The following is an 11687-nucleotide window of genomic DNA, read 5'->3' on the forward strand; positions in this document are numbered from 1 at the left end:
TATTATTTTAATGTTAGTAATAGACATATTACAACTTCTTCATATAATGATCCTCACATTAATGATCCTTCATTAATCTTATGATCATTTTGTCTACGTTAATTTTTTAAGTACCTATAAGTTTACTCACGATAACTTTCTTCTATAAATCAATATCTCACCCACCCTAATTCTTAACCTAAAGTTTTTGCTATATTTAAAGTTTCTATAAGAATTAGCTCTTAAATTTAATCATTGATTATCTCTTAAGACACGATAATCCTACTGCTCTCTTCTGATAAAGGTACTACAGAAGAAAATTAGAGCATGATGATTTGGATAAATCGAACATGATGTCTCTTATGATAATCAAGAACTCTCTAACATAATTGCTATCACTAAAGTTTTTCCAGATTAAGTCTTTCCTAAGACTAATCTATTATTGTGGAATAATCACAAGAACTCCTAAGATGCATGCCTTCATTTAAAATTCTAAACTATAAAGTTAAGTGGTATATATGAATACATTATAATGTACAATACCATGACCCATAAAGTTAAGGGCTTACGTATGGAAATAAGTACAATTTTTCAGTACATTACATACTAAGATTTTCATTTGTACAATTTTGATGCCTTATAAATCAACTATAACACTCAAAAGTACCAAAGGAAAATGAGTGTGTTGATAAGCAACATATGTACATAGAAATAAATGTTTGAAACTGGAAAATAAGATGTTGTTCACCTTACAACCACTGAAACATCAAAAGAGGATTGTTCTAAGGTCCATAGTCAAAATACAAGTACAAAATCCCAACTCTAAGGTTCTTCAAGGGAAAGTCTCACTGCATAATTATGCCATTAGACTAGACATAAGCAACGAGACTATCCATTATTCAAGAGAACAGTTGGATAAGTTAATTAGGTAGTCAATTTACTAATGATATTTAAGTCTGATAATTTTAGTATTCGTATTAACACATGATTAGTTGACTCTAGTTTTAAACGTTTCCTTACTAGAAGTCAACAAATAACTAACATGAGAGTTAGTGACAAAATTAAATGTTAAGACTATAAGAACCATAATAAGCAGTTTTCTAACAACGTTTTTCGATACCTTATATATATATATATATATATATATATATATATATATATATATATATATATATTCTGAAGATTAGTCAGAATATGGTATCATAATTAAGCAATGTTATGAAGGTTGTGAGGTTTACATAGTCAACATAAAGTCACACTTACCTTAAACTCTCATTTTATTTGTCTAAATATCTGGATAGAAACATTAATAAGATGAAACTAGATGATACCTTACATTTTCCCAACTTTTGCTATCATGCAAATGAGAATTTGACAAAAGGAAAATGAGATTTATAAATTTCATCATAACCGAAATTCATGAGAAATCATGACATAGTTAATGAGGATGATTATTCAACTAATCTTATTCTAAGTGATTTTAAATCATGACATTAAAGCCCTAAAATATGACTTGGCTTAAGGAATAAGTATGGGTCCATCATAAGTCATTCATTGACATTCGTGGAACTTATTCCAAATAGAATATTCAGACATAATTCATTTATCATTTAAAAACTATCAACTTGTATCTAAATTTTGTCGCATATGGCAGACGGTCTTAGAAGAAATCTATTCATATATATATACTTAATAAGATTTCTATTAAATATGTCCCTAAAGTTTCTTATGACATCTGGACATTAAGGGAATCAAATAAAGTCTAACGTATATATGATAGGTTCCCACGTCACGTACCTCATTGAAACTTCTCTTGTAGCATTTCTAGAGATATTAAAGATCAGTGGGAGCATTAAGTGTCTGAATAATAACTTGCAATAGTTACAAGAGGTGGGGAGTGAAAACTTTATATTACTTTAATTTACACCTCTTGTACAAGACACCGCTCCATCACGACACTGTTCCATCAAAATTTGTCTCCTTAAAATCTAATGCTACTCTTACAAAAGTTTCATTGTTGCTTCATTGTGGGCACACTTAGATTTCTTACCTAAACTAACATAATCCTCAACAAGAGAAATCACAACGACTAATGCTATTAACTTCTTTCTCTATTAGAATTTGTTGGTCATTAAATATTGACCCTAAACATGCTGTGTTCCTAAAGATTTCTAAGGTTAGTGGGAGCAGTCAAAGTCCTTATCATGACTTGCAAGGAATACAAGAGGCGGGGGGGGGGGGGGGAGAGTGTCATTAAATTTCACTCCGAATTTAACTCCGATTACACCTCTTGTACACCATACTGCACCAACTCTTACAAACTAAGAATCCTGAAAATGATAGCAACCTAACCAAGAGCTAATCCATAAAACTGAAACTTTTAAAACCCAATAATCAACTCAGGAGGTCATCTAGGTTTAAAAACCTACTAACTTTGATGATTACATAACCTCTCTAACTGAAGTTGAAATGGATTTTGGAAAAGTTTATTGATCCTATCTCTTCTAATTAAGCCATTAGCGTCAATTAATCTTCTAAATGGAATAAAACAGTTTTCTAGTAAAACTGATTTTATGTGTCCGTATAATGTTTGGGATTTGATTGAATTACCTAAGAGTGTTCATAACTAAACCAAATCCTGATTAAGTGTTAAGACACGAAGAGGCATGATTGATTGTCAAAGGTTATACTTAGGAAGAGATAAATTATCAAAGATTTCTTTGAGGATCATCACTGTTCTAGTAGCTTATAATAGTTTAAAGCTACATTAGATGAACATTGGAAACAATGTTCCCTAACAAATGGTTGACATATTTACATGTTCATAAAACAACCTGAAAGTTCCAAACTGAAGGTTAAAGAACACTTTATTTGTAAGCCAATAAAATCCATGTATGGGTTAATGCAAACATCATAATGTGATGAAATCTTAACGTAATTATTTTCATCAAGAATCAAGTGGATTAATGTACCTACCTCAAGATGAATAGGAGCAACTAAATTAAACTTGTCTATATAGATGATATTCTTTTGACAGGTATATGTTACATGAGTCAAAGCATTGTTAACACGAACTTTGATATAATAGATCTCAGAGATATCTCTTACGTGATAGATATCATAACATACCGAGATAGACCCAATGGGACATTAGTTCCGTTCCATAAGTTTAACATTAAATGGGTCCTTATATATGTAACAAACAATACTGCTCTTCCTTTAGAGGATAAAGAGGATAAATGAGATTATTTCCTTACGCTTCATTAATTAGAAGCCTTATGAAAGTTCAAGTCTATACTCGTTTAGATATTACTCACATTGCAACACACTAGATATGTCTAGATTAATGTGAAGCATCTAATAGAGTATTACAATATCTTTAAAAGAAACGAGAGGCTATAACTTAAAGAAGAAGTAAGAACTCAAACCGGTTGATTACTCTAACTATGTGATATTCAAAGATGACAAAATGTAATTTCGGGTATATTCTTATGTCAGCAGACACAACCTATCTCATGGAGGAGTCATAATAAACTGATAATAACAACCTAAGTTGTAACGACATAATATAGCCACTAAATGTTGTTGGAAATTTATCAGTGGACTCATAAGTTTATTAACTCCATATAATTAATGTATTGAAGACTTATTGTGATAAAGTCAACTACCATATCGCCTTGAACAGTAACAGATCAAGAGGTGCTGCATTAAATTTCGATACACAATTAATTATTCGTTTATGAACGAATTGAGGAAGCTAAGTCTTTGTATCGAATACATTCATGATATGCTTAAGGATCCTATAACTGAAGGGCTATTACCCATAAGTCTTATTAAGAGAGCTCATAGACGGGTATTAATTAATGGTCGTGCGCAACTGCATATCGTACTATGAATGACTAAGTATTAGTTAATTTTTCTCATCAGTTTGATTTTGTATGTATCTAAGAATATGTTAAACCAGTATAATGGCATATAGACAAATAAAGTTACAAATCAAACAAAGGGCTTATGCGTATTTTGATCATAACGATTAGGTTTTAAATTAAGGCTATAGTATGACTAATGGGGAACCTGAGTCGCATAATGATTCAACGGCTATATTTTTCTGCTATAGTTCTTGTTTAAGGCTAAAATGAATGTTAACTCCTGATCAGACTTATCTAATACTCATAGTAATGATTACTCGGCTAAGTGAGAGAATGTAAGATTAAATATATTATGATGTAATATTTAATCTAGTAGCCATTATAATCATTTACATTATATAGATCAAAATATATAACAACCTATTAAATAATTAGTTGGTAATTGTTGATGGGCCTTATTACCCTTATTAACTAATTAGGGTTTCCTCTTAGGTGCATATATAAGGAGACTTATGTAGAGGTTCTAAGGTTAGACACATAACCTAATTATCATAACATCAAATCGCCTCCACTCCTCAACTGATTACCCTTTATCGGTTTTAATTATCACCATCATTAGATTGCACCCTAAGGAGGAACTCGACCGATCTGACGAACATGACATCTACTTCATTCTCTGATTCAGTTACTGGCTAACCAGGTACACATGTTTTTTTATTATTCATGATTGAATTTATTTAATTAGGGTTTATGTTTTACCCATGTTCTACTGATATAATCAACACAGTCATCCTCTTTATCAAGATTTCTACTATAAAAATAAAACAAAACAATTTATAATTGCCAGAGTTAACAACTATTGTATATTGGATTCATGTACATGTATTTAGATTTTAGATGATGTTCTAAGGTTTTTAATAAAGTTTCATAGTCAATTTAATCTAATAGAGTTATCAGTTATTATCTCACATTGCTGGAAAAAGAAAAGAAACATAAAGTCTTCAAACTTAAAAAAAAAAAAAAAAAAAAAAAAGAAACATAAAATCTTCAAACTTACTATTAGACTAAACGATGTGAGGTAGCATCTCTCTCTAAATGAAAGCTTATAATTGGTGAACCCACACCTTAGTGCTCATTAAGCTAACTCATCTTTCACGCCCTCAGGGCAATATTTTAGACGTTCACATGCTGATGTGAAGTAGGTCCGCAACCCATATCATCGAGCCTTACCATACATAACTTTTATTACGTTACTTATGTATTATATTAATTAAGAGGATGTTTGGGATTACGTTTTGAAGTGATTATTTGATTATTGCGTTTGTAAAACATAAATAATCTAAAAAAGTGTTTGGATGAAAAATGATTATCTACTTCCAAAACGCAGTTTTGTAGAAGCATGTACCTACATACTTTTTCAAAACGCAGTTTTGAAAACGCAAAATCTATTTTGAAAACTCATAATCTATTTTGAAAACGCAACACCAAACACCCTCTAAGTAGTATTAACTATCAAGTCATACCTAAAGATCTAAAAGGTACATTTATATAAGTGCTTGCTACATAAGTAGTATTTTTTAACGGCAAATTTGGATCACTGACGAACCACTGGAGTATACGAATTTAAAATTATAGCGTACATTGTTGATAAAGTCTTAATAGAAGGTTCTGTAAGACATGGATATAGGAGTATACTACTATATATCTATAGTTATTTTTTTAAAATGACTAAGAAAATATTAAAAAAATAAGTAAATTAAATTTTAATAATCCAAACTAAAACTTATTATCGGATAATAATTCATATCGTCAATGTTATCATGTTTTCAATGGAAAAGTCAATTGACCGAATTTTATGTTAATTAAATACTAAAATTTATGTTAAAATAACATAGTTACCTTATAGAGAGAATAAGACATGGATGTAGTTTGGGTAGTCTCTTTGAGGACTATCCGTAGCGTCACGTCACATTCGATAAAAAACTATCCAAAGGGGACTACCCAAGGGTGTGGGGGACTACCCAATAATAAAAAACCATATATAACAAAGGAGAGAAAGAGAGAACTTGGGGGCCCACCATCAGCCAATCACATGGCTCGTCCCAAACGTCTGCAAATGGACGCCAGTGACGCGACGGAGGGATGGGGGCGGTGTGCGACGAAGAGGGACGCGTGGCGCCTGTGGGGGACGATCCCCACACCGCATGGTCTTACTTTAACAGCTGAATAAAAAATTTAGAACGTCTCGAGTCACATTATCAGTACCAATTAGAGACACGTCAGCCCATGACATTATAGCCTAGTGACATCTTAAGGGTGGGATAAGGCTTAAAGACCATTAGGTCCTGGGTTCAATTTTTACAAGGCGGTTTTTCCTAGATTTATAGGGTTTACTCGCCGGTTGCCGTTAGAAAAAAATTAGAAACACGTCATCAACTTTGTAATTTAAATCAAAATCTCTAGAAATTTATAATTACAAAACAAAACAAATTATGAAGTAATTATTGAGATATAAGCAAGAAGATTGGATGTAGATACCAAGATCAAAATCATGTACTTTAATGCAAGTCAACCAATTCATTTGACCAAGTCAACAACAAAGGTCATCATCCAAATCAACGGTTCAGATTACTCCTCCCAAAATCAGCAAGTTTCCGTGATCTATTACCGTTAAACGACTTCGTATCAGATAAATGAGGCTTCACCGGAACCCTAATCTCGCCGGACAACACAACCTCCGGCCGGTTAGGGCTTGCACGCACCAAAGGACTCAAACAAAATGCTAAACCAGATAACTGCCGCGAGTGTCCTCCACCGCCGCGCCGTGCCGGAGTCCGCCGCGGCGTGTTTCTCCACGACTCCGTTGACGCGTTCGATTCTTCTTCATCGCCGCCGGTGTCTGAGTTTCTCACCGGTGACATTCCTCGATCTCGGCAGTTACGTCGCCGCACCGCACCACCGCCGCCATAATGCCGCCGGAAAGTTGAATCTGAATCTGAAACTGAAACTGAAACTGAATCTGAAACCCTAGGTTCCGTAACCGTAACCGTAACTGATTTCCGATTTCTAGATCTGAAAATGTTCGTAAACGAAAAAAACCTAATGAAACTCCGTTTCTTACTAGAGTAACCGCTGGAGCTTTTTCCGTTACCGTTACCGACGGAAGTAGGATCTAGCTCCGGCGTCTGATAAAAAAGTTGATCGGAGATGATACGCCGATGATGTGGCGCAGAACGAGGATGATGAAGACGATCGTTGTTATCGGACCAGGCGGTAGCTCCGTCTGACTGGTTGCGTTTGCGGTGGTGTATCGGCGGAATATTGTCGGAATTGTGAGGGTTTTGAAGCGGAGATTGAGATTGAGCTTGTTCTTGAGCAGCGATTACACAGAGTAGACGTTCACGGAGGCAACAAGAGCATACGCCGATGGTGCTGGTGAGGTCAGTGTAATGGTTCTTACACCTCATCTATAGATATACAAATATGTGTATCTATTTACGTGTATGATGTTAGTGGATTCAGGTAATGAGTTTGATTAAGGTGTTTGTGTTAACCTGATGAATGAATGAATTTGAGATGTTGTTTATGATGGTGAATTTGAGTTTGTGTTATTATGTAGAGAAGAAAGAGAAATGATGAATGAATGCTAGGAAATGGGAAGAATGTTTCTTTGGTTATAGAATTTAATGTGTGTGTGTGTCTTCTGGTTTTGAATTTACATTTTACCTCCTTGTCATTTCCTTTCGAATTTTAAATATTAATTAATAACATACGGAGAGCAAGCTACGTTACTAGTTTTCTTTAAATAAAAAAAACTAATTCTTTTAAAAACAAGATTTATAAATCTCTTATCATAACTTACGTTTGACTTGTTGCCTACGGGCGGATGGGTTACCGGGTTTTCTCCGGAATTGGTGGTGGACTCGGGTTACTCTCGGAGTACTCAGTTTGTCCAGTGGGTGCCCCAAGAGCGCCCAAGATTGAGTTTGTTGGCCGTTCAAAAAATAAGAACCCAATTTAATGTTAGGATGCGTATTTTTTTTATCCTTAATCATTTGTGTGATAGGACAAACTGGATTATTGGCGATCGATCACAATTGTGTCAATTATCGTCGGTAAAGAATTATTGAAATGCATCAAGATAAAAAGTTAGAATAAATTGGTTGATGATTGAATCTCAATTCGTTTATTAGTAATTATCGGATCTTGTTCTATAATTTGGTATTGTGTTGATCATTGTAGTCCAAATAACTTCGTACCATGACGTATCTGAATATTATTGATTAGGCTAGGTGGTGTGGGATAAATCCCCCCAAGGGGCTTTATCACGCCAAATCAGCGCCACGTATGTGCCATATAAGTGATGAGCTTCATCGTTGACTTGTACGGTGTGGGATAACGTCCCCTTTAAAGGCCACATTAACTATATTAAAAATGAAAAAAGAAAAGCAAATTAAAATACATACATAAATAAATAGATCTGACTGGATTTCCTCTTCTTTTACCCCCTTTAGCACTCGTCAAGAGCTTGACTGGGTCATTCATAACGTCCTTCAATGGCGAAGAGTGACTGGTGTTAGAGGCGTAACCCATCTAAGATTGCTGGGATGTTACCCCACACGGTGTGGTTTTAGAGAAACAAAATATTTTGTACAAACCATTGGAGTCGGTTCATCTTCCATGGTCCAAAGATGGAAAATCTTTGAAACATTTAACTGTCAATATCTACTTTTTTGGGTGCTACTTTCTACACCCTCCCTAATTACTTTTTACACTCTCCTCCTTTCACATATTTACAGGTGGGGCCTGCGTGAGACCGACAATTTTTCTCTCACAAGGGGGTATAATCAGGAAGGGGGTGTGTGTTTAGAAGCAGCCACTTTTTTTCATCTATGTAAGACACATAAGCTTAAAGTTTGTGTGTAAATATCTAGTTTTTGAAACTCGAACCTTTGAAATGGAAAACTCTAAACTAGAAGGGTCAAACATGTAACTAAAAAAACATTGAGTATCCAAAGAATAATTGATCGGTTAGGAAAACGATAACCTGACAGCGTGGTGTACAGAAATTTCACACGTACTAATACAATACAAATAATATTCTTCCTTTCACAAGAAAAATTGTTTTTAATTTTTTAAGGACATCGTTAGAGATCAAATGTTGGAATATGTTTTCTATCAATAAAAAAGAATAACTCTATAAAGACATCTTTAGAGATCAAATTCTATCAATAATATAACAGCCGTTAAAAAAAACCAATAGTATAACAAAAAGTATGTCAACTAAAAATAACAAAAAGTATGTTAACTAAAAATTAACGAAATAAGTAGGGTGATTGCTTTTATATTCAGCCGATTCTGACCCAATAATAATAATAACACTTATAGATAAAACTTTTAAATACGGTTTAAAAATTAAATAAACTAACAAAATATCTTTTTTTTATGATCAAGTATTTATACCTTTTTGAGAAGAAGTAACTTTTATATAAGAGTTTGATGTCATTTTAGTCCCTATGGTTTGGCTAATTTTGTCAGTTTAGTTTAAATGTTTCATTTTTTGTTTGTGAGTCTAAAAAGGTTTAACCATTGTCATTTTAGTCTTCTGCGTTAGGGTGTCCGGGGCGTATTCGGGGAGGTGATTCGGTGAGGGGTTTCCCCGATCGGGAACACCGCCGCCATCACTGCGGGGTCCCGATTCGGGGTGGGTTTTGGGTGTGGGTTCACCGATTGAAGAAGGAGAGATGGTGGGGCCAATCAACTTTCCAACCAATCAATTGTTTTGTTTTTGTGTTTTTTTTTTTTTTGAATAAAAAACAAGGGTAGTTAAGAGGGGAGTGGCGCCATCAAATTGGGGTGTTAGGGGAGTTTAAGAGGGGAGTTGACGTGGCACACGGGGATTAGTTTGGCGTAAGAGAGGGGACTCACCTATTAGGTGAGCACCCCCTTCACCCTTAACGTCATTCATTATTTATGTTAACGAGAAAGACAATTTGGTCATTTTATATGTCTGAATTATCCTTCTAGTTAATAGAATTACATATAAAATGATTGAATTGCCCTTTCCCGTTAATAGAAAAAATAGATGAGGTTAACCCAGTGGACCAAAATGGCAACAGTGAAACCTTTTTGGACCCATAGGCGAAAAATGAAACATTTAAACTAAACTGGCAAAATGACGCAAATCACAGGGACTAATATGACATTTAACTCTTTATATAATTAGAGAAAAGTGCCCGGATAGTCCCTGTGGTTTGCCCAAATTTCACCTATAGTCCCTACATTTTTAAAATTACAGCTATAGTTCTCAAGTTTTGCAAATTCTTTCTCGGTTAGTCCCTAGCGTGAATGAGGGTTAGTTTTTCCAGTTAAGTGGGTGTGACATAACAAAAATGTCCTTTTTCCTCCCCTTTCTCTCTATCTCCTTGTCAGTATACCTCCACACCTCACATCACCATAACGCCACCTCCAGATCCAAACCACCACAACCAAATCCCATCGTCAAACGAACCACCAAACCACCGCCACTTCATCACCCCTACCCACCCCACCCACCCATACTCTCACCGCACATTTCAGGAAACTTCGTTTTGCCTTGACGGCGCCGTTACCTACTTCTGGTGGTCGACGCCGCTTTGCCGTCAGATCCACAAATGAAGACGCAAAATCAAATGCAAAACCAGATGATGAGGTCAGGATTTAAATCATGTTCAATACATAAATGTTTAGTTTATAATTTGATTGTGTTGATAAATAGGATGATGTGAGCTTCTTGTTGAAACTGGGAGTTGGGTAGTACGGCAGCATCCTTGTGCCGAAGATAACACGCCCCAACATCATACAAGTCCTCATTATGATATCTACTCCTGTTATTCTAGCTGTTTTACTTTTGATCAAACAAAGTCATGTTCAACAGTAATACACCAATGTTCTGTTTCTAATTCCAAGGATAATTCTAAATTTTCTGGTGAGGGTATGGGTGGGTTGGGTGGGGTGGGTAGGGGTGATGAGGTGGCGGTGATTTGGTGGTTTGTTTTCCGGGGATGGTGGGATTTGGTTGTGATGGTTTGGATTTAGGGTGGTGTTACGGTGGTGTGAGGTGCGGAGGTGTGCAGACAAGGAGATAGAGAGAAAGGGGAGGGAAAGGGCATTTAAGTCATTTCACACCCACTTAACTGGACAAACTAACTCCCATCCACGCTAGGGACTATCCGAGAACGAATATGCAAAACTTGGGGACTATAGCTGTAATTTTAAAAATGTAGGGACTATAGGTGAAATCTGGGCAAACCACAGGGACTATCCAGACACTTTTCTCATATAATTAAGTTATAAGTTCTATAGTTTTCGGTCAATAAAACGTACCGTAGCAGTCTAACAAAATTTTAATAATATAACCCTCTAATGGACAATAAGCAACAAAAGACTTGAAGACTAATTCTATGGGAAATGTATGCAACCAATGGATACGTTTGGATTTATAGGTTGGAAAGAAAATAAAAGAGTATTAATAAATAAAAACAATAGATTATGTTTGGTTTTGAACACGTTACATTCATGTCATGAATTGATGATAAACATTTGTCGATTAAGCTTTTTTTTTCTTTCTCATTTTTTTGCCAAAACTAGTGTACACCAACATCAACACCAATCTAATTTGACAAAATTCCGTAGACACAACATAGTTAAATCTTATTAAAAAGGTCTTTTTGACATTATCATGAATATTAGTCTTTCTATTAGTATCCTTTTTACGAACCCTTTCTATAAACACATTGAATTAGTACTTTGGGATTATTGTTACTAGTGTTATTAAACTTTCTCTAAAGGCGACTTGTA

At 34.8% G+C, this 11687-nt stretch overlaps 1 protein-coding gene across 1 annotated transcript; it reads right to left on the reverse strand.

The window, feature by feature from the left end:
- Positions 1-6463: 6463 nt before the first annotated feature.
- On the reverse strand, positions 6464-7315 carry LOC110888622. The gene has a single exon (XM_022136140.1). It carries the CDS (start codon positions 7313-7315, stop codon positions 6464-6466), a length of 852 nt encoding a protein of 283 aa, XP_021991832.1.
- Between the last annotated feature and the right edge of the window lie 4372 nt (positions 7316-11687).

This window comes from Helianthus annuus, chromosome 11 (genome assembly GCF_002127325.2).
Source record: "Helianthus annuus cultivar XRQ/B chromosome 11, HanXRQr2.0-SUNRISE, whole genome shotgun sequence".
Taxonomy (NCBI): domain Eukaryota; kingdom Viridiplantae; phylum Streptophyta; class Magnoliopsida; order Asterales; family Asteraceae; genus Helianthus; species Helianthus annuus.

What these genes read in the sequence shown, in the direction of transcription:
- LOC110888622 (XM_022136140.1), bottom strand. Translation starts at nt 7,315, where the DNA reads ATGAGGTGTAAGAACCATTACACTGACCTCACCAGCACCATCGGCGTA.